General features: G+C 51.1%; 2 protein-coding genes across 3 annotated transcripts in view; both read right to left on the bottom strand.

Annotated features, from left to right (window-relative positions):
* WBP1L (WW domain binding protein 1 like) overlaps nt 1-15,005 on the bottom strand; it is a 54,880-nt gene extending 39,875 nt beyond the window's left edge. The window contains exon 1 of the mRNA XM_084526666.1: nt 14,874-15,005. Coding sequence (XP_084382792.1) covers nt 14,874-14,960 — 87 coding nt within the window. The 5' untranslated portion in view covers nt 14,961-15,005. The remainder of the gene's footprint in view (nt 1-14,873) is intronic.
* Nucleotides 15,006-17,231: 2,226 nt separating this feature from the next.
* On the bottom strand, nt 17,232-21,297 carry SFXN2 (sideroflexin 2). Of its 2 annotated transcripts, none has more exons than XM_084526243.1 (12): nt 21,227-21,297; nt 20,177-20,378; nt 19,870-20,040; nt 19,675-19,773; nt 19,439-19,514; nt 19,166-19,251; nt 18,789-18,849; nt 18,632-18,698; nt 18,446-18,495; nt 18,325-18,374; nt 18,116-18,163; nt 17,232-17,974 (listed from the first exon to the last, which is right to left on the bottom strand). In XM_084526243.1, exons 2-12 carry the CDS (start codon nt 20,344-20,346, stop codon nt 17,875-17,877), a joined length of 978 nt encoding a protein of 325 aa, XP_084382369.1. In that variant the 5' UTR covers nt 20,347-20,378; nt 21,227-21,297; the 3' UTR covers nt 17,232-17,874. The 2 variants fall into 2 exon arrangements, with proteins under 2 accessions (XP_084382369.1, XP_084382370.1); XM_084526244.1 differs by having other exon boundaries at nt 20,177-20,358; nt 21,227-21,294.
* Nucleotides 21,298-21,310: the final 13 nt, after the last annotated feature.

Genomic DNA, 21,310 nt, shown 5'->3' with positions numbered 1-21,310 from the left:
ACAGGTTTCAGAATTGGACACTGCAAGGTTTAATGATTGGTCCATAGTGAGGGAAAACAGATAAAGTCATCATCCCATTTGTGAAAACTAGTAATTGTAGATGACAACTGTATTTTCAGGGCCAATCTTCAGGCAATTAGCAGAGAAAACTGGGCAACTTCCTTTAATTTATCCCCATTCTAGGCCAAGGATCAGAAAAAAATCATAATAATAGTTACAAAAATAAAAATCAAGATAACTTTTTTTTTTTTTTTTTTTTTTTTTACTCCACAACAGCAAGGAGACTGGAAGTATAACTCACCCTAATAACTTTCTGTAAAGGGAGGATTTCATTGTTAACTATGGTAAACACCACATTTATATTTTCCCTTGCAACCTGCCAATCTTGCCATGACTCAGAAAAAGTTTCCTTTGTACTTCAGCAGCTCTCCATTTTCAGTCTCCAGCAAAAAAAAAGATGGATAATAATTTACGAAGATTTCTAGCCATGCACTGTTTTGGGTTGCAATCACAGCTACAGGCCAAAAAATAGAGACTTAAAATATAGACAGGAGTTGTTTAGTGGTATTCCTTTGCTAAGCCAGAACCTTAACACTGCATTTATTAAGCAAATCAGCATTTAAAAGAGGCAGAAAGCTCAAGGCTTCTCAGATACTTGATGGGAACAGAACATTTTAAGTGGGAAATAATAAATATAATCCCACTTGTCTCCAAAATAGGCAGGGAGATGGTAGCAATAAGTGGCATCAGGAGTGAAAATAAATGACCTCGTAATGTCTCCCAGATTTCCAGGCACTCAGAACTCCACATGAACAAAGACTGACATCTCCCTCCCCATCCCTTGCAGAGTACACAGATATAAAAATATATTTAAAAGACAGCACAGAAATCTCAGTCAAAAAATGCCACAGTGATAACTCAGGTGGTATTTTTTTATTATTGTTTTTTTTTTTTTTTCCTCCTGTCTCCATGCCTCATAAATACTTTTTGTACCTCCAAGCACTGAGGAAAGTCACCAGGGATTTCCCACGGCAGCAGATGCACGGGAAGCCAACTCGGATCCCAATTTCTCAACTTAGGAGGACAAAGAAAGAGAGCACTTGTACCGGCTTTAACATCTCTTTTCTTCGCATCTTCAATTCTCTGCTAACAGATTCTAACAACCGGGACACCAGAAGTCATACTGCAGCATCTTCAACTTCTTTCCTGAAGGACTCCAGCTACTGACTCCTGATATGCTGCCAACCTGGTCCCTGAAACAAGCCAGAGAGCGTTCAGGAAACGTTCAGGAAAAGGTTGGGAAGTATGAGGTGGCTGCAAGCAGGTCCCGGCATACAAGAGGTCAGGCCCCTGACTGCAGGGATTCACAAGGCTGTCTAGATCCCAACACATCCCAAAGAAATTGCAAGGACTGGCCAACCTTGGAGAAAGGAATCAATGAGGACGAACTGCAAAGCTGTGAGGGTCCACACAACTGAACTGTCTCAGGCCCTGCAGTCGGGAGAATGTACAGTCCAGTGAGTTATAAGCATTAAATTTCACCCTAAACTGAAGCCTGCATCCCCTGACTAGAAACCAGACATTAAAGGCAAGATTTAAATATGAAATTTCATACAAAGATTTTGATGTGAATTCTGGAAGAAACAAGAAAAAACCCAAGCAAACAACCAACCTTTTTTTTTTTTGGTGAAGAGCAGCTGCCCTGAAGAATTTGAAAAGTCCTTTGTCCAGAACTATTTGTTACCATCCCAAATGCTCTCCCTGCATTTCAACATCAAATCATGTCTCTCTCCAAGATCGGTTTCTTCCTGTTTTCTTCAAAGGCTGTCGCAATTCAGAAGTCATAGAAAAACACACCAACAATACCAGACTTGACTAATGCATACTTTTTTCTGCCAAATGAAGTCTCCTTTCTACTTTGCACCCTATGCACTGAGCCACACACTCCTCTGGGAAGACGCTACTTTTATTTCTGCTAAATCACTGGGAACCACACGCAGATTTAGAACCACATACAGCCATATATAAAAGTCCAACAGGAACTTTTGCTATAGAAAAATCTGCTTCTAGTCTTCACTTTCCACTTGAACCCTTAATTCCGAGTAGCAAACATTGTTTTTAGTTTAAGCAACTATGCATAAGCCTTGATGAAAGGTGTCAGGGGTATAAAAATATCCATTACCACTCTGGACTAGATTTGAACCGGTGACCTAATGATGTGACACTCGATAGTTCTTTAACAGTCCTGTGATCACAGAGATTTGCATCAGCAAATACTTAAATCCCAGGAGATGATACTTCCTGGGGATAAAAATGTTAGATAAATGAGATCTTCTGAAATACGAGCTTCTAGATTTGTGCAACTCCAAAAAGCAACAAAACGCAAAGAACGGTCACCAGATTCCCATGAGTTTCTGGAAGATCCTTGTACTGCGTGTAGACAAGCACACAACTTTGTGCCAGAAGTCACAACTCACAAAGCTCAGCTTTCATTACTAGACAGAGGTAGACAGAAAAAAGTCCAAGAAAGGCATCCCTCTTGTCTTTAGCAACGCACCAAAAAAATCAAGGCACGTTTTGGATCAAAATGCACAAACAACCCCACTTGCAGTCAACGATTAAAAACTAATATTGGCACCATCTGTCCGTCAACTGTATCGTACCAGATACGCAGAGCTTGGCATCTAGCATCTATCCTGCCAGAACCACTCAGACTCTTTATTTATTTATTTTTTAACCCAGGAACACCAGCACCCTGGAGCTGTGCCAGCAGAGGTGGGTGCAGCTCCCAGCGAGGCACGCACGTGTTTCTCACCTGGTTTCGCAGAGGCACTGGCTGAAAGCAGCCATCAAGTTTCCTCTCGAGGTGAAGCATCCTGTGGTATTTTATTAGGTTGCAAAAAAAATTCGCCGCGGTGCATCTGCTGGAGAGGCAGACCGCCCAAAAGCACAATCAACGCTTCCCATCAGAGGGAACATCCTGCTTAACATTTTTAAAGTGCTGCACGTGCACAGGTGCTCCATTTCATTGGAGAGCCTCCACACAAATAAATTTCCCGATCAATAGCAGTATCTTCAATCTCCCTGATGAAAAAATAATACTCCCCTGAATAGCCACCCACCCCCCTCCCCGCACACGTGAGTAAACTCAGCCACAAGTGCGAGCATTACTACAAAAAGCCTCTCGAGAAAAAGCATCTGTACGGCTTTCTGCCTGCCTGGGGGATGCGAGTCCTTTGCTGGCTTTGTTTATAAGCTACAGATGTACTTCAAATGTCCTACGCTCGCCCGTTCACCCACCCCAGACACACCAGCCAAAAGCCCTTGGCCATCCATGTGAAGACGGTCACGTTCTCGGTTTGTACCCAAGAGGCACGCAATTTGGGGTTTGCCCAGAAAAGCTGCTTATCATTGTTAATTTTAACAACACCATACGCATAATTAAAAGGTTTTTTAAAAAAAGAAAGAAAAACGTAACATAAATTACAAAGACAGAAGCCATAAATCTTCCGAAAGCATCAAAAAAGATCACAGCAAAGCCTTTAAGGGTAAGGAACCTGGTTTCATAAACACACTCTCGATTAACCCTTCAGAACAGATACGATCTCTGCTGTTGCTGAGCACGTCTGCCAGAGCTTGCCAAGGAAAGCATGAGCAAGCAGCTTCAAAGGCAGAATGACGTACCTATGGCAGTAAACCCTAATCCTGGCTGTGGAAACCACGCAATTGAAGTTAGTCATAGAAAATGGGATTAGAAACTCTAAAACAAAACAAGGGGCTGGAGGAACTAGCAGTCGTCCCGAGATCCTGCTGAAAATCTTGAGCAACTTTTAAACAACTGTTCTCAGGGATGATGAAGAGAATAAGACTAAGGATCTCTCACAGGAAACCTTCAGAGGATGAGGATAAGGACCAGGTCAGGCTAAAACCTCACACATCAGCCCTGCACGGATGCTTGGCAAGGAGAGAGGCTGCCAGCGAACAACCCTACTGCCTCCTCCAGGAATTCAAGGGCATGGACCCCTAGCAAAAAGCCTGGGTGACCTGCCTGTGCTTCGTAGATCAGAGCAGTGGCACACACACCACGTGCAGGGACAGAGGGTGAGTTTTGGAAGCTATCTGGGAAGTACAGCAATCTGCTTCCCACAGGTGATAATATCGTGCAGATACATGCATCCAAAAATGCTGCAACTGCTCAAGTGACCATCTTTGCTATCACCCTATAAAGCAATGGCAGTAATGCAGAAGTTGGGATTTCTGAGGCAATCCTCCAAGGAGACACAGTCACCGTGACTTTCAGAAGCTCCCCATGTTTCTCGCACACTAACATCCTGGACAACAATGCTGGATATTTTCCAAAGACCAGACCTAACACAAATTACAAGTTTACACAGCCTACATGAAATTCAGGTTTCAAAGAATATGTTTTCATTTTAGGATGAGCCGATTTCCTAGCTCATGACAATCTTTAAAAAATAAACCATGTTTGCACATAGGGTCAGGAAGAGATCCTAAAACACGAGATCCTAAAACAACCATTTGTTTGAAGGAACTCACTGCCAGAGAAGCTTCATCTGCAAGTACCAAGTACTCAATTCCTGATTATTTCAGAAGTCAAAATTAAAAGAACACAAAGACTTGCATCAGGAAAAGGAAGGCAGGGGAAGGAACAAAGACAAGCAAGGAGAGAAAATAATGCCGTGAGAAAACAAAGAAAAAGAAAGAAAAAATAAAAGGCAGACTGTCATGACCTAAGTGTTGATGAAATCTGCTCCTGGTCGATATGGAACGTGGCCATAAGGTACCAGCCGACAGTCTGCTGACAGAGGGCATATTCTCCCTTTGATCATTCTCCAGTGTCACTGGAAACCCACCGGGGCCTGAGGAGGTATCAGGTCTTTGAGAGATGGGTATCTAACCTAGCACGCAGACCATGAATGGAAGCAGAAGCACCTCCTCCCCTCCTCCCAGGACTATCACTTGCATTTAATGGAGCCTGAGTGGTCGGATTTCAGCAAGCTCCCCCACTTTCTGCCCAGACATCAGGCTCCTTTTTCCTTTAGAAAGGCCTCAGTGAGATCCCTCTCACCAAAAGGGGAAGGAAAAAGGAAAATATCCGAGGTGCCACAGCTCACACGCAGGTCCTCATGCTGTTCAAATTCATGGTGAGAGCAGAATGGCCGCGTTATCTCCCATTTATCATTGACATTTCCACGCCAGTCTTTTCTCCTTTGCAGCCTGGCAGATTCCAGCAGAGCCCCACAGAAGGGTGACCTTGCAGCAATGAGAAACCATACAATAATACCAGGTAGTTCCCAAAATCCAAGGTCATAGCAGTTTCAAGCAAGGCGTATGAGTGGAAAAGACTGGGAGCACTTGAGGACCACCCTAAAAAAAACTCAAAGGTAAGCAGACCTGCACACAGACACAGAGAAACTACAGGAATTCTGCCTTCACCAGCTGCAGGATCCTGATATCAAAGGGCAGAGACTCTTCCCTACACTTGGTCAAAAAATTGAAAGAAAAGGAAGTTAGGGCATTTCACACACAGTCTCCTGAAAGATGAAAGCAAAGAGGGGATTTTTTTTTGTGTAAGTTCTTGCTTAGAAGTTCAAAAAAAAAAAAAGTCCTCTTAGCTTTCTTTCTGTTTAGGCAGAGACTTTTGTATTTCCAGTGTTGCGAAACAGAAGACAGAAGAAAACAAATCTACTTTGCTTACACAGCAGTGCCAACCAGGAAAAAAAAAGCCACAAAAGCTTGTATAAATACGTGCATGTCCCTAGAACAGATGCACCTATCAAAGCACTGTTTAAAGTTGTTTCAAGTTGAGAGCCTACCTGAACTTTGTGTTTGCTGTCGAGAACAATTTTACTCAAAGTAATAACCCGAGTTGAAACCAAGTAAGAAATAATCAACTCGGTTTTAATTGGTTTCAAGAAACGCGATTTGCAAACGCTCCCCATAGCCAGCTATTGAATACACGAGTTGACAGAGCCCAGAAGGCACTGTGATGAGTGACTTAAGTGGAGGCACCCTACACCCACCAGCATTCCTGCTGAATGAATGTGAAATCGGCAAGAATTGCTTTTATTTATCTTACTAGAAGCGTTTCTTGGAAGGTCTGGAAAAATTTATTTCAGATGGATTTTTTCAGCTGAGAACAAAGTTGCATTTATTATAATTACGCACTCCCCGATGCGGCCGGCCTTGCTGAGAAAGAACATTAAATTCAGCTGCACACGAACTCACGGAAGTGACCTTTTGAATGAAAATGCTGCAACAAGAGACTTGTAGAGCATTCTCACCAAATAATACCCTACTGTCTGCAGCTTGCAGATTAGTGCTCAGACCACTGATTTCAGCTGCTACTTACACAGGCACAAGTCCACACGAGGTCAATCAGCTGAGAATAAATCATGTTTGCTGTCGACTACAACATGGAGAGCTGTACTTGGGAAACTTGCTCAGTCTCCAGTCCAATTTGCTTTTCTGAACTTTTTTTTTAAGCATCACGCAGCAGCGTAACCTTGCAAGGCACTTGAAAGAGGTCTCTTCTGCGGGACACCCACTATCTAATTTAAATAAGAGGATCAAAGGTGTTATTGACACACACAGCACCACCTCTCGCTTTGATGAGAGCAATGAATGCAAGGAGGAACACCCACCACCCAGGCAGCATTGCCCTGCTCGCTCTCTTCAGAAGGACAGGAGGGTGATCCAAAAGCCCAAGCACGTGAGGATGGAGGCACGTTAGCCCTAAAGAGCTAGGAAATCAACCTAGGAGGTTCGTTTCATCACCTAAGTGAAAGGAGCAATGTGAAATGGCAAGCAGTGCTTGTTCGGACACGGAGAACTTTCTTTCTGGTGCGCAAATATAAAGCATCCTCCTTAAGTGCAGCAGATCGTCTTACTCTTCAAAGAAAGGTTGGGCATTATGAAACGCAACCCATCCTCTGCAGAACGTGAAGCAGATGTCTGAGCCTTGCCTTCCCAGCAGCCGGGTTGCTGGGCAGTCAAATTCCCTGCTGCCAAAGAAAGCAAGGCAAGCCCGCGTGCTGACGTCCACATCTCAGGGGCATTTGGAAGCCGCTCTGCCTGCCTGCTTTGTGGTTCATGGGGCTAGAAAAGAAACTGCCCTGTTCCGAGCATCCGAGGATTTTTCGAGCCGAAATGCACCATAAAACAGTCTGTGTCAGTCCTGCAGCAAGCTCTCCTTTCACAGCTCTGCTCACTGAACCTGCTGCTTTGCTCTCCAGTCGGCCTTCCTGCGTGCTGCTGCCTCCAAGGGGGAACACAACACATCAAATTCAGACTGCGGACCCAATTAACCAGGAATTGCAAAGAAAAGCTTTTGCTTGGAATAGTCGTTCTCTGTGCTGCGGCAAGCACAGCACGTGCCATTTGTGAGGTGCACAAAAGCTTGACCCTTGTTGTGTCTTCGCACGTTGATTATTTACAGTAATGCCTTCCAGACAAATGGAAGAACAGGCCCCACTCAAGCAGGGCAGAAGCCAAGAACCATAAAACCGTGTCTGAACAATTAGGTAAAGTTTGACCATACTGCTCGAGGCTATTGAAAACCTCTAGACCGAAACCTTGCAGAAGAAAACCAGGAGTTTCTTGGTTACCAATTAATAATTTAAACCTGAAGACTCCCCATCTAGGCCTCCAGCTGAAGAGGAAAACTATGCACTATTTATACACCAGGTAACACACAATTTCCTTGTATTTTGACACATACAAAAAAAACTGCAGCTCATAGTACATTCACCATCTAAAACGATGGCATTAAGATGAAAAATATGAAATTGTTTGCTTAATATCAAATGATACGCCAGGGTCAGAGTTGAAGAGTTCTTGCAAAAAACAGCAGGGTACCAAAGAAAGGACACAGAGGCACACCGTGGCTTTTAAAAAACGTTATTTTTGATAATATTTTAAAATTCACCATCAAAAAAACCCTGCCAGCAACTAAACCCAAGGCATTTCCTTAAAAAAAATAATAATAAATCAATTTTTCCCCTCATCTTCCCCCTTCCCACTAAACCATCAATATACTTCATTGTCAAGAGCTCTCCCCACCAGCGAACATGCAAAATGCCTGCTGTTGGGGCAGGAAAAAGATGGCAAACGGTGTAAGACCCATAAGTGAACGAGTTAATGGGTTGAACTGGGGAAAAGTGGTATTATTAAAGCCTATTTCTTTCATTGAAGATGTTAGTTAGAAGTATAAACAAGCTTTACCTTGCACCCTGTCCTGCAGGAAAGGGAAGTGCCTTGAGAAGAACTGTTGGCAGGCAGTGCCTGTGCGAGAGAAGAGCTAGTGATAAGAAGAGCTCTCACAGCAAGGGTACAAACAAAATTTAGGGTCATTCATTTAAGAGTCTGTCCCAACTTGTAAAATGCCGCAAGAGCTTACTGTTTCCTACAAAGAGCAATGAAACTATGAGGAGCAAAATCATTCCAGACTTCCCTGAAGTCATCTTTTAATGCAAGGACGGTCTTCAGACTTCGCAGTAAAGGGACACAAGGGCACAAAACAGGTCGGAGGAGAAGAAAACTCCACACTTATTTCCACAGCCTAACCATTCTCCGATGGTTTAATACAATCACATACTCTGGGAAGACCTGGGAAGGACAGAGATACAACAACAGGGCACGACAGCAAGAAAATCTGTAAAATAACAAGCCACAAACATGAGAGATTTAATAACCAAGCAGATGAGATGTAAAAGATTCCTAGGGGATGCTCCTTTTCCCTACAAAAAAGGAACAGAGCAATGAGACACAAAAAAAAAAAAAAAAAAAAAAAAAAAAGACAGTATAGCCAAAAAAAAGGGAGAAATAAATTAGGAGATAACTCTTGTTTTTGACACTGCAATTTAAGACAGGCTTTGTCTGAGTCCAAGTGCTAAGTGTCAGTAAACGGAGACAATCAGCAGTGACAGATGTCTGCAAGCCTGTTTTATCGGAGCTTCAGATCACAGGAGGCTGGAGAGTCAAATGAAAGCTGTTTGCGAAGTTTGCTTCTGCTACAAAGACAGAAGTCAAAATGACAAGGTAATTTGAAGACAACACAATGCACACGCAACCCTCCTCCTCCTCCTCTTCAGCCTTCGCTGTTTGCAAAGCGGTCGGCGACCCAACCGAGGAGACAACGGGTGACAAAAGGACCAATTCATCACACGGAGACCCAGACATGAGTCATAACCTTCACACACAGCCAGGTAGCTGCATTAAACGTTTTCCAAGCACAGAGCAAAGGTCCTTCTGATTGTATCTGAAGAAAAGACTTCCCTCCCCGCAAGAAGGGGGGGCACTTTTGGTAGCTTTCCCCATGCGATCACAGCGATTGATCCACAGGAAGGGATGAAAGCAGCTCAGTGCCGTGGCCTTGAAGATACTGCAGTCTTAAAAGTTTTGCCCAGTCTCTACAATATCCCCGTATAATGCCCACCACCTCTTCCAGCCCTTCCCCTGGGGATGATGCCAGGCAATATTTAACCCTCTCATTCCACACTGGTCGCTCCCAATTCCTATTTCAGCCAGCTGAGACTGATTTGCTGCCCCCAGACAGTGCAAATACTGTCCCCAAGACCCTTTTATGCAAGATAACAGCCTGAATTTCTGCTGGAGGCAGAAGACCTGCAGCTCCTGTGGCCGCCTGTTGGCCATCACTGGCCACCTGGGATTTAAAGAGGACCCCACATAGGGAAAAAGTTGATTTTTCATTCAACTACCAGCGTGGCATTAACAAATAAGAGCTTACTACAAAGAGTCAGGACACAGGTGAAAAGCACAAATCAGTTCTGCTTATTAAAAAGCCTCTGAAACATCTTCTGGCATGGCATTAATGTCTGAGCTTCCTCCTGCTTCCAACAGGCAATGCTCGACACGTCTCACATAGGGAAAGCTCAAGACGGCTGGCGAGATTCCTGGCAAAACACACTCCTCATAACTGTCTCTACGGCTTATCATCCTCTTCCCCCTTCAATTTGCTGTTCAGCCAGCAGGAGACAAAAAAAAGAAAAATTAAAGCAGTTCTGTAACCACTGGAGCTCCATAAAGCCGACCTCCCGTCAGGTTGTTCCACAAGGCTGATTGACTTTGCAGCCTAGCCAACTGTGAGCGCCGACTGAAGCTTTTCCAGAAGCTAAAGCATGTATCAAGCCAGTCAATCACCAGTTCCCAAATTTCCTAGTGCTTAATAAGCTGGCAAGGGTAGCTTGTCACTCAGTGATGACTCCCTGTTTTCTTAAGACTTCTTCAAGTCTACCTGTTTTCAGGAGTTGCCTTGAAATCTTGGGCTTCTTTGAGGTCTCTGTCAAATTCGGTTGAAGTTGGACAATGGCTTCAAAATTAATTAATAGGGAGGCAGATACATGACCTCCTTCTGTGAACTTGTCTTTGCATCAGAACCCACTGTTTTTGTGGGTAAAGTCACTCGCCATCCCACAACAAGACTTTGGCAAATCGGTATTTTGACAGGCTCCCCTAGCCTCAAATAAAGCCAAGACTTAGTTTTTGCTTTTGATCATGATCCCTCCCAGATCACAAAATAATAAAATTGACCTCTTCTCTTGAGTTGCCTCTGAAATTCCCATCACCGTCTTGTGAACATCAGAACTAGAGATGAAATAAAAACCCAACACCACTAGGAGCAATAATCTTCCACCTCATAGTTATGCCAAAGATTAAAGAGGAAAGAAGGAAGAATCCTTTTCTGATAATGTGAAGTTTGTGGGCCTCCTCCTGCAAACAAGCAACACCCCAAGCTGCCTCTACACAAAATAAAATCTCCCCTCTCTCTGTGCAGGTCCTGCACGGTGCTCTGTGACGGCTTCACAAGGCATTGCAAAACAAGAGGAGGATGGAAGGATCTGTGTCCTCTCCGTGAAGTCGTCCAGAGGCACCATCCAACGCTCCGTGCTCAATTCCTTCCAGCTCAGAAGCCAGGACCAAAGCCTTGCCATCAGGACATCTGCAGCGAGCATCTCTGCCCTGCTGTGACTGATGGTCCTGCTGAGATTGTCTGTCACCAGCCCTGACTCAAGGACTGCTTTTGGGATGTCCCTAACATGTCGTGTCCTTTCTCCCGTGCTGCAAAACCAGGGACACAACCCCATCAGGAGCAGTTTGCCCAGACATTTTGGATTAGCGAACCCACCGAGACAAAGGCAGGACGGGAACGTGTCCAGCCATAAGGTCACCAGCTAAATGCATTTAAAAATTGAGGAGATTCTCATGCAGCTAGGCAGAAAGGGCAAATTCTTGCCCTGTGCCCTGTAAAACAGTGCAGTGCAGGTTAGAGGAACTCCGGGATGCGCTTGGCCAGGACAGGTTTGCAGAGGCAGAGCCACAACCAAAGGGCACAGCGCAGACACAGAGAGACAGAAGTCAGCCTCAACATCACGATGGTTTAGTAGAGAAGAGCAGCAACCGCTGAGGACAGCATCCCTTGGAGCCCAGGGGATGCCATCTGCTGGACGCTGCCGCTATCCAGGCGGGGTGACCCGGCCCGACCCTGCCTCGCCAGGAGGCTGGAAAAATCCCCTGGCAGACAAAACTTTCCGAGTTCCCCCACAGCTCAGCACAGCTCCACAGAAGCTGCCCGGGTTTATTCTGTAGGGGTTGTTTGGTTTTTGTTAATTAGAGTTTGGAGGGCGGCGAGGAAACTCTCAGAGTGGCGATTACAGGTCCCAGGCGCTGCAGCCACCCCGATGAAAATTGCCACACTCGTACCCAGGAGGCACCCGACACTTTCAGACCAGGCTTTTTTTCCATCTGCTGCACAGCTGCAAGGAGAAATCCTTACAGAGCTGTGTGCCATTGTGAGGGCCATTCACCAGGGGAAGAATTTGAATCAGTGGGAAAGCGTGCTCTGCAGATGAGACACTGGAGTTCATGGTGGTGTACTCATACGTGGTACGAGCAGTCCTGAATCCCATCCACACAGTTATCCCGAGGTTCTGCTCCGAACGAGTACAGGACGTACTTTGATCTCTGCTGCCTCCTGCCAAAACTGTGGAAATTGGCAAGCCAAAACCCAAGAATCCCAAAGATACCATGGCAGACCATATACGTGCCTACGGCCATATGAGCAGCTCTCCTCCTGGAGGACCCACGGCGTTTCAGGGAGCATGGAAGTGCAGCTGCAACTAATTACCTATACCTTAATCAAAAAAAAAAGGCTTATATTTACAGATGAGTCTAAGATGTGGGTGATTGCACCTCCACTGCTCACAGGCTACCTGAAGTGATGCTCCCAAGGGCAGCCAAGCTCTTGGATGAAGCACAACAACCCCGTGTCGGTGCCATCGGAGGTGTGGTGACAGCGAGAGCACAGCCCTGAGGAACACTGCGATGGCCACGCCAAGTCCTTCCTCAAAGCTCGGACCCGTCCCCTCCGTCACCAGCAATGAATCATCCTTCGAGTCGCAGCACTGGGAACAAACTCTTTAATTTGGGGTGAAGTGGGCCTTTAAGAGCTCGCTTCCGTCAGATTTTTGGCTCAAAACCACTTTATTAGAGACAGACGGATTCCTCGGACTTGTCACATAGTTAACATGCACTTAAATCTCTTGTTTTTAGAGAAAACAACAGTAGAGAAAACTATGTGATAATTAAGCTGCTTGCAGTGGGAAGCAGGCAGACAGTCAAGGCAGTCAAATAACCTTTAGTCTGCCCTGCAGGGACATACTACAATAGAATAATGATTAATGTTACAAGTTTTTCATTACAAAAATCGATCAGGCTTGTTTTTAAAAGATACTCAGTTCTTCTTGTCCCTCTCCCTCAAGCTGAGAGGACAGCACACAGCTCAGGTGTGCAGTTAAGGCCACACAAGCAGAGTCATAAATGAACACGGAGAGGTTCCTTCTTCCTGCGACACTTCCCCTGGCTTTATTTTTGTTATACGATTGCAAAATATCTTCCTTAATCTCCACAGAGGTGCTTCAGCGTCTGTTAACAGAGTTCTGTGCTCTCATTACAAATGCAATTGCACTGAACAGTCACGGACACAGTTACAGCTTCAACTTGGACTCGGGATGGTGCTGAGCTAATTATTTTCCCTCTCCTCCGCCCGCCACCCAAAACAAGCCTTAATGAAAAGAAAGGTCTTTCAAGATCCGAGGCAGCCTGGACTTATTTTAACCTGCAAAATCAGACCCTCTTGCACAGTACAGCATGTTCTCGGGAATGTTTGTTCAGTGCGGCTAGGCGGCACAGCTCCACCTCCCGAATTATTTAGAGGACACATTTCCTGCAGCACCTCCCAGACTTAGCCCACCAGGTCTGCAGGGCAGATTTGGAGGCGAGGCACAGACCCCAAACAACATGCCCTGCCCAGAAGAAGCAAGCAGGGCATGGTGAGGGTCTGAAACCTGCGTGGAAGCAGGCAGCACGGGCAGAGGACAAGAGCCAAATGCTGCCAGGGGTTCAGCTAAAAACCCAGGAACCCTTGGTGCAGAGCAGCCCAGCACTGCCCCATCTCCGCCAGCCCATCAGCTCCAAGGAAATCACGCTCCGAGGCAACACCAAAGCAGACCAAGTTTTCCTACGTGCTCATTTTCCAGCTCCCGCATTACCGCTGTCTTTTTTTTTGAGTGGGTTGCTGTCAATCTGTAGCACGCTGCGAGATAATATCAGCCTTTTGACAGACAGAGTCTACAGTGAGGGCTAAAATAAACCGCGTGAGTTTTATATAGGCAAGCTACGAAAAGAAAAGGAGGAAAAGGCACATCCACGTCTAAGCGCTCTCCAGAAAACACAGGCTGCCAAAGCTCTTCTCCCCCACCACCATGCACCGTACCACCCAAGGCTGGCTATTTTAGGATTATTTTCCGGTGCACTGATTGGAGAGGGGACCTACAAGTCATACGTGCAACTAGTCCACAAGCAAGCTTACCGTGTGAATGCTTCCCATTCCCCCTGCTTTTTCTCATCCTCCTTTTCTACCTCCTATTCCTTGCCTCCACCTGGCCCCTTGACTAAGGTAGATAAGCTGTACGGGGCAGGGAGCTCCTTTCATTCAGTCTTCATAGCAGGTACAGTATTTTTATTAGCATGTGTAGGGTCGAAGACTTTCACACCTTTTCTGCAGGCAACCCTAGCACTAGGCCACCGCTCACAGCTGGGATGCCATAATACCACGTGCTTATATTCATTTAATTTCTGTACCTCAGCTTGATGATGAAATGAAGCAAGCACTAAGGCTTCCATCAGTTTGAGGCAGTGGAGACCAACATGGAAAATACGGTCTTGCACCTGGCTCCCTAGGGCGGCAATGGCCAAATCACTGCCTCAGTGCGACCAAAGGGAATTGGGGATGGCACCGCCACCACCACCCAGATGTTAAAGCCCATCTGTTGCGTTCAGCACCCTAAAACGAAGAAGGAAGCTCGCAGGGGTGGTGGCATCTGTGGCCATCACCCAGCTCCTCACCTCCACCTGCCGCAGAAGCATCAGGAAGTTTCTGCGGGGGCTCCTTCCAGAAGGGATGCTCCCTACCTGCATCCCCGCCACATTGAACACCCCAAAACCCACAGCACCTGGGACCCTCCAGGGATCAGCACCCCACGGCTCAGACCTTCAACGAGCACAAAACACCACTCACAGCTCCTTAACGCACCACCACGACACACCAGAGACCACCACACTCAACCTCTATCGTACAGCGGGTACCAAAAAGCCCCAGCCCCCTGCCCCACGACCCCCCCCTGCAGCCCCCCAGCACCCCCGGGCGCTGCCCCCCGGTGCTCCCGAGCCCCCCTCCCGGTGCTCCCAGCCCCCTGCCCCTCACCGGGGGGCACCGTGCGGGGCACAGCAGCCCCCAGCCCGCCCCCCCCGGTCACGCCGTGTTCCCCCCTTACCTGTGCGGGCTCCACGCTGGCCGGCAGCCCCCGGGGCAGGGCCTGGAAGAGCAGCAGGGCCATGGCGGCGCGGAGCCTCCCCGCCATCCCCCCCACCCCCCGCCTCCCCCCGCCCGACTGCGGCCCGGGACGGCAGCGCAGGGGGTACCCCCCCCGTCCCCGCTCCCGGCCCCGGCCCCGCCCCGCCCAAGCCAGTCGCTGATTGGGTGGGAGGAGAGAGGGGCGGGAGGGGATTGGGGAAGGGAGGTGTCAATCAGAGGGGGGGCATGAGGGGAGGGGTCTGAGCGCTGGGTGGGAGCTGCCATCTTGAGTGTGGCGCGCAGGGGAGGGAATGGGGGGGTGGTGCGGTGGGCGCCATGTTGTGAGTGGCGGAACTGGAGGGAGAGGGGTGTGGGGGCTGCGCCTCGGCCCTGCGCCCCAGTGTGGCACCCTGAGGTGCTCCCTGGCACCCCGGGGCGCTCCTCCCCATCCACTGACCCTGTCCTGCTGTGCCCAGCCCTTGTCTGGCCTCCTCCACGTAACACGCACACACAGCCCCAAAGCCCAGCAGCCCAGCAGAGCCTGGGGCTCAGCAGGCGATGCGTGTGGGGAGGGGGATAACATGGCCGCAGCAGCACTGGGGTGGAGGCGAAGCACCCCAAAAACAGGGCATGTGCTGCTACAACCCACAGGCAGCAGCAAACAAACCCCGGGTCAGGGCCTGAGGATGTGGCAGTGAAGCACAAGGCAGATTTTTCACCACAGTGCCACCTCAGTGGGGCAGCCACAGCCGTCCCCCAGCCCTACAAGCCTCCTTCCAGCAGTGCCCAAGCGTTGTGTGTGGGACAGAGCCAGCCAGGGCTGGGCAGAAATCCCCCAAAATCCAGCAGCAGGGGTGAGGGCTGTTGGCAATTATTGACCCCTGGAGGAGCCACCTTGGGAGAAGAGAGGTGTGAGAAGATGTCCCAGCACAGTCCTGTCCCAGCACAGCCCCAAATCCCCCAGGGGCAGCCAGGGGTGTCCCTGTTTGGGGCTCCAAACCCCCTCCCCAATCCAGCTCTTGGGCAGCGATGGAGGCTTCCTACACCACCACTCCCTGCGTGCCAGGCAGCCGCCAGAGGGGATTGGCACAATTGATGTTTATCAGATGCTCAGATAACACGCTCAGAAAAACCAGGGAAAAAAAAAAAATCAATTTAGCAGCTTATCTCCTACCCCTGGGATCTTTCAATCAGGGCGATACTCGGGGCACACCTAACCCTGCTCACCCGGCTGGCGTGGGCTGGCAGGAGCTAACCCAGCGCACATGCACCCTGTTTGCTCCTCTCTCCTCCACCAACTTTTGGGACCGATGGCTCATCAAGGCAGACCCCAGGCTCTCACGACTCCCCAGACATCTTTGGTCTGGCTGTTCATTGAAGCTGGAGCACTGACGTTTCGGCCACGTACAGTTCTTAAAGGAGCTTGATTCCCGTTCCCATCCAGCCCTAAAATTACAGGCAGGGAGAAGGAGGCGAGCATGGGGAGCATGGGACAAGCCCGGGTTGGGTGTGACTCATTGCTGGAGCCTAATTAACGCCCGCAGCTCTTCACAAACAAGGATGAACCTAGCCCTGACTCCTGGCAGTGAGGTTTCTTTCCTGTTGCAGCAGGGGAACACGGAGGCAGAGCTGGCCAGAGCCTCAGCAGGCAGCAGCAGCTCTTCAGAGAGTGCCTGCTGCAGCACTTTGCTCCACAAGCACCACTGCGTTCCTCAGCGTGCCAGAGGCATCTCGAACCCAAATCCATCCCAAGCTGCTGCGTGTGCCTTTCCAAAAGTGCCCACAGACATTTGGGGTGTAGGGCAAGAGCAACCTGAATTAAGAAGCCCAGGCAGACAGCAGAGACGTCTCCTTGTGGCTTCTTCCCTCTCCAAACAGGAGTGACATCTGTTTTGTTTCACGTGCTTATCTATTTTTTTTAATTGTGCAATAACAAGAGATCTAATAATGACCGGGCAACAGATAAACAAATGTGAACACATCTCCCCACCTCTTGCTGCCCTATTATTTTAGAGCTTTTGTGCAGTCATCTAGCTGTTGCTATATGTGTTGATGTTATCCTCCCCTGCAGTCTGAGCAGCATCAAACCTGCTTTGGATAGGGCTTGGCCCTTCCAGAAGCGTATTTTGGGTTCTGCTGCTCTCTCTGCAGGAGCAGAGTGGCTAATGCCAGATCTTGTGTCCCCTTGGGGATGTGGCACGCGTACTCAGCTGGAGGGATGGGGGCAGACCATCCACTGGGCCCACACCTTTCCCCCTTGAGACAAGCACAACCCCACGAACCAGCCCCATTCAGGGACCCACGAACCCAAAGACCACCCGGCATCAGAGCCAGCAGCTGTTTTAAAAATCACCATGTTTTATTTGCCAACCCTCCCCTCTGTCAGTTGCGGCGTTGCCTGTTCAGAGCCTGAGCTCAGACCCTGATGGCTTTGTGACCCCTGTGTCTCCTTCCCCCTGCGCAAGGGGGAACCAGAATCGAGTGGCCCCCAGGTCCTTGGTCCCACCGTGGGGACAGGGAGACACAGGATAACAGCCAGCTTTTGTGCTCAGAGGAATGGGTAATTACAAAAAATTAGAGCTTAAGAAGAATCAGCTATTTCTCTTTGGGATCGTGACAATCGCAAAGTGAATAAAATCTGAACCTGAGAGTGAGGAAGGCATGGTCCAAGCACTGCTCCCAGGACTTGGTCCACTCCCCATGTGGAGGGGACAGGTCCCTGACAGCCTGCCGAGGGGGGATCCAGCTCTTGGGAAGAGGCCCCCGCAGTGGTTTAAGGCAGCAATGCGGTTTGGGGAGGGAGGAGGGATGTCCCTGATGGGGACACGGCTGGCAGCAGATGGGGGGAGGCTCTGGACCAGCCGACCCCAGCTCCATCCCCCAGGCTGGGCTGACGGGGTCGGACCATGCCTCCGAGCCCTGCTCAGGGGATGTGGGGCTGGGGTCCAGAGGGACATGATGGCTCCCGAAGCAGCCTCCGTTCACAGCCCCTTGTTGAAGTAGACGTATGGCACTTTGTCCCCGTGCTTGGCCACAATGCTGTCCCGCAGCTCCGGCTCCAGGCTAGCCAGGGCGAGGGAGCTGCGAGGGAAGGGGACAGAGAGTGAAACCCACCATCCTGCCCCCATGGGGTGCCCATCACGGCCCTCTCGGGATGGGGAGAGGAGAGCGAGGGCAGGAAGAAGGCTTCTGAGCTGAAGGGGAGAGCAGTGGGACAGGTACCATCTCTGTGGGAACAGGGCGCAGGCAGCTGGCACCATAAACACGAGGCTGTGGGGAGAGAAGAGTGGGGGTTAGCGCAGGGGGCTGCAGCCCCCTGGTTGGGGTCTCAGCCCAGGAGGGGTTACTCACACCCCATTACTCCCAGTAACCAGAGAAAGCATTGGGAAGTCTTTTTCCGGGGTGACTTTGTGGGTTTTTGGGATACTCACAACCCCCCGCAGAGCAGCACCTGCAGCGGCGCGTGGAGAACCCGGATGCGCTGCAAGGGAAGAGTGGGGTCAGGGCCCTGCCGGCCGCTGTGGCCCCGACCCAGGAGCAACACGGGCTCACCTGCATGAAGGGGAACTTCTCCAGCTGCTCCATGATGATGGGCAGGATAACTAGGTGCCGAAAGAAGAGGTGAGGGGATGAGCTGAGGGATCCCGGCCACCCCGCAGAGCCCCAGCAGCACCGGTTGTGCTGGGGGCAGCTGGGTTTGGGGTCACAGCGTGGATCTGGCCCCCATCCCGTACTCACTCATGCCCGGAGCTGCCATGGTGATCCTGGAGACCACGACCTGCGCGATGCCCTTCACCGCCGCCCTCTGCGAGTGAGAGCAGCCTGCTCAGCCCCACCGCAGTGCCTGCGCCCCCAAACCGGCCCCATCCACCCCACACAGCCCCACAGCGCTCACCCTGGAGCGTCCCAGCTCGTTGTTGTCCTCGTCCGTCACCGTGACCCCGTTGATGATCTCCCTGAGGGGACAGGGAGCGGGGTGGCCCTGGGGCTTTGCCACCCCTGGCCGATGCTGCCACCTTCAGGGCACGGCCTGGCTGTCACCGGGACCCCACACCCTCAGGGAGCACCCCCTAAAATCCCACACAACACCAGGACACCACAGACCCCCGGTCACCTGAAGAAGGGCTTTGGGTCCGAGACATCTCCCAGCAGAGCCCCAAAGGGCCACCCTCACCCCCAGACCTCCCTCCTGCTTCGGTCACGGCCGAGCCACCCCCTTGGGGTGCTGAATATGGGGACGGGGGGTGACCCACCGGGGTCGGACACACTCACTGCTGCCTCATCATCGGGATGTTCACGCAGTTGGCGGCGGCCACGGCTGCGAACGGGACCCAGCGGGCGAGCAAAGGGGGGGCTCGCTGCGGGAGAGGGGACGGCGTCAGCACCGGGGGCAGGACGAGGCCGGGGGCTGCCACAGGGAGCAGCCACACCAAACCTCTTGGGGCTGGGGGCGAGGGAAATCGCCCAGTGCTGGGGAGAGCACTGGGATGGGGGTCTCGATGGGAAGGGGGCTTGGAGGAGGGCCCCTTCCCTATCCCCACGTACCTTGGTGTAGAGGTTGAGCCCCACCGCGGTGGCCAGGGCCGTACCAGTGGCCGTGACGTAGGCCACTCCGATTTGCCTGGATGGAGATTTGCAAAGACAGGAGAAAAAAAATAATTAAAAAAAATAAATAATAAAACCCACCAACTTTGACACTTTAATCCTGCTCCTTCGGTCCCCGAGGGTCCTTTTTTTTTTGGGGGGGGGGCATCCTACGGGTATGGGGGGGGCACGCTTACGCCAGCGAGATGGGGGAGGCGGCGTTGCGGTTGGTGTAGTTGACGATGGCGTTGAAGGATTGGTTCACCCACTGCCAAAAAACCACGGCCGGCACCGTCCTGAGGAGGAAAAGAGGCCGGGAGGAAACTGAGGCACCGCAGCATGACCCAGGATAGGGACCAGGGGGTCCCTAAATGGGGCAGGAGGGGGCTCACCGGTAGAACTGGAGCATGCAGCCGGTGAGGGCCATGCCCCCCGGCACCTGGAAGGACATCCTGCCGATGAGGTTCATCTTCTCGCCGCTGTCGGGGTGGAAGGCCGAGTCGTAGAGCTTCTTGGCGTACAGCAGCTGCTCCCGGCTGCTGCCCGGCGGCACCAACCCGGCCCTGCCAAACCCAGAGCTCGGCAAGAGGCTCCCCAAAACCCCGAGCATCCCCGATGGGATGCCCACAGCGTCCCTATGGGGTGTTTTTTTAGGGTCTGGCATAGGAGGGGGTGTCCGCAGCACCGCGGTGCCCTCACCTGCAGCTCGCCACCACCTCCCGTGCCCGGTCCAGCTCCCGCTCGGGCACCAGGGCCGTGCGCGGGTCGGTGATGGTGAGGAAGTGCCGGAGGCGCCCCGTGAACGTGCTCTGGTCCCAGCGTGGGGCGTCGATGTCGAAGCCGAGGGGGACGGCGGACATTTCGGCCATTTCGGCGCGGAGCTGGGGACGGGGTCAGGCAGCTGGGGAAGGTGGCACCGTGACACCGCGCCGGGTTTATGTTTAACAATAGGGACGGACTTTCAGCGGCCCCGAGCCCCGGTGGTGCCCTCCCGCAGCGCTGCGGCTGTGCCACCGCCATGCCCCCCATGCGGGTGTCCCCTTCACTTATGGGATCCCCCCCCAGTTACGCGGTCCCCTCCCTAATCATTGGGTCCCCTCCCCAATCGTGGGGTGCCCCCTTTCAATTATAGGGTCCCTCCCATATCATGGGGTCCCCCCCAGTCATGGGGGTCCCCCCTAATTATGTCCCTCCCCAAATTATGGGTCCCCAATTATGGGGTCCTCTCCATGATCACGGGGTCCCTCGCCAATCATGGGGTGCCCCCCTTCAATTATAGGGTCCCTCCCATATCATGTAGTCCCCCAATCATAGGGGGTCCTCCCTAATCATGCTCCCCCCAAATTATGGGGTCCCCCCCAATTATAGGGTTCCCCCCAATTATGGGGTCCCCCCCAAACCATGGGCTCCCCCTCCTTGCCACCACCCCCCAGCAGAGCCCCCCCGACCCCAAGAGCTCCCGACCACCCCCCGCTGTGCTTTTTCCCCCTCCAACACTCCCCAAAACCCCCCAAACCTCCCCAAAACCCCCCAAACCTCCCCCAAACCCCCCAAACCTCCCCAAAACGCTGCCAGCCCCCCCTCTACAGCCCCCCAGCCTCCCGGGAGCGCGCTGCGCGCCCCCTTCCCTCTACACATCCCTTCCCCAAGGGGTCTCCTGCCCCATAAGCCCCCCTTTTATTGCTGCGCGCCCCCGCGGGGCGCGCCCCCGCGCCGCCCCCCCCACTCCCCTCCCCACGTGACCTTTACCTGCACGGCCCCCAGCCCCCTTGGCGCGCGCCGCGCCGCGTGGCCGCCCGCAGCCAATCAGGGGCGAGCCGAGCGGCCGCGCCC

Source organism: Aythya ferina, assembly GCF_964211825.1.
Source record: "Aythya ferina genome assembly, chromosome: 7".
Lineage (NCBI taxonomy): Eukaryota > Metazoa > Chordata > Aves > Anseriformes > Anatidae > Aythya > Aythya ferina.
The sequence above is the reverse complement of the archived record's forward strand: the minus strand, read 5'-3'. Positions and strand labels throughout refer to the sequence as shown.

Bases quoted from the DNA above. Each gene is read 5' to 3' on its own strand.
- SFXN2 (XM_084526243.1), bottom strand. From the start codon at position 20,346: ATGGCCGAAATGTCCGCCGTCCCCCTCGGCTTCGACATCGACGCCCCA. The intron at 19,774-19,869 runs GTGAGCCCCCTC...TTTCCTCCTCAG, and splicing joins TGCATGCTCCAGTTCTACCG to GACGGTGCCGGCCGTGGTTT. The intron at 18,850-19,165 runs GTGAGTGTGTCC...CTGTCCCCTCAG, and splicing joins ATCCCGATGATGAGGCAGCA to GGAGATCATCAACGGGGTCA.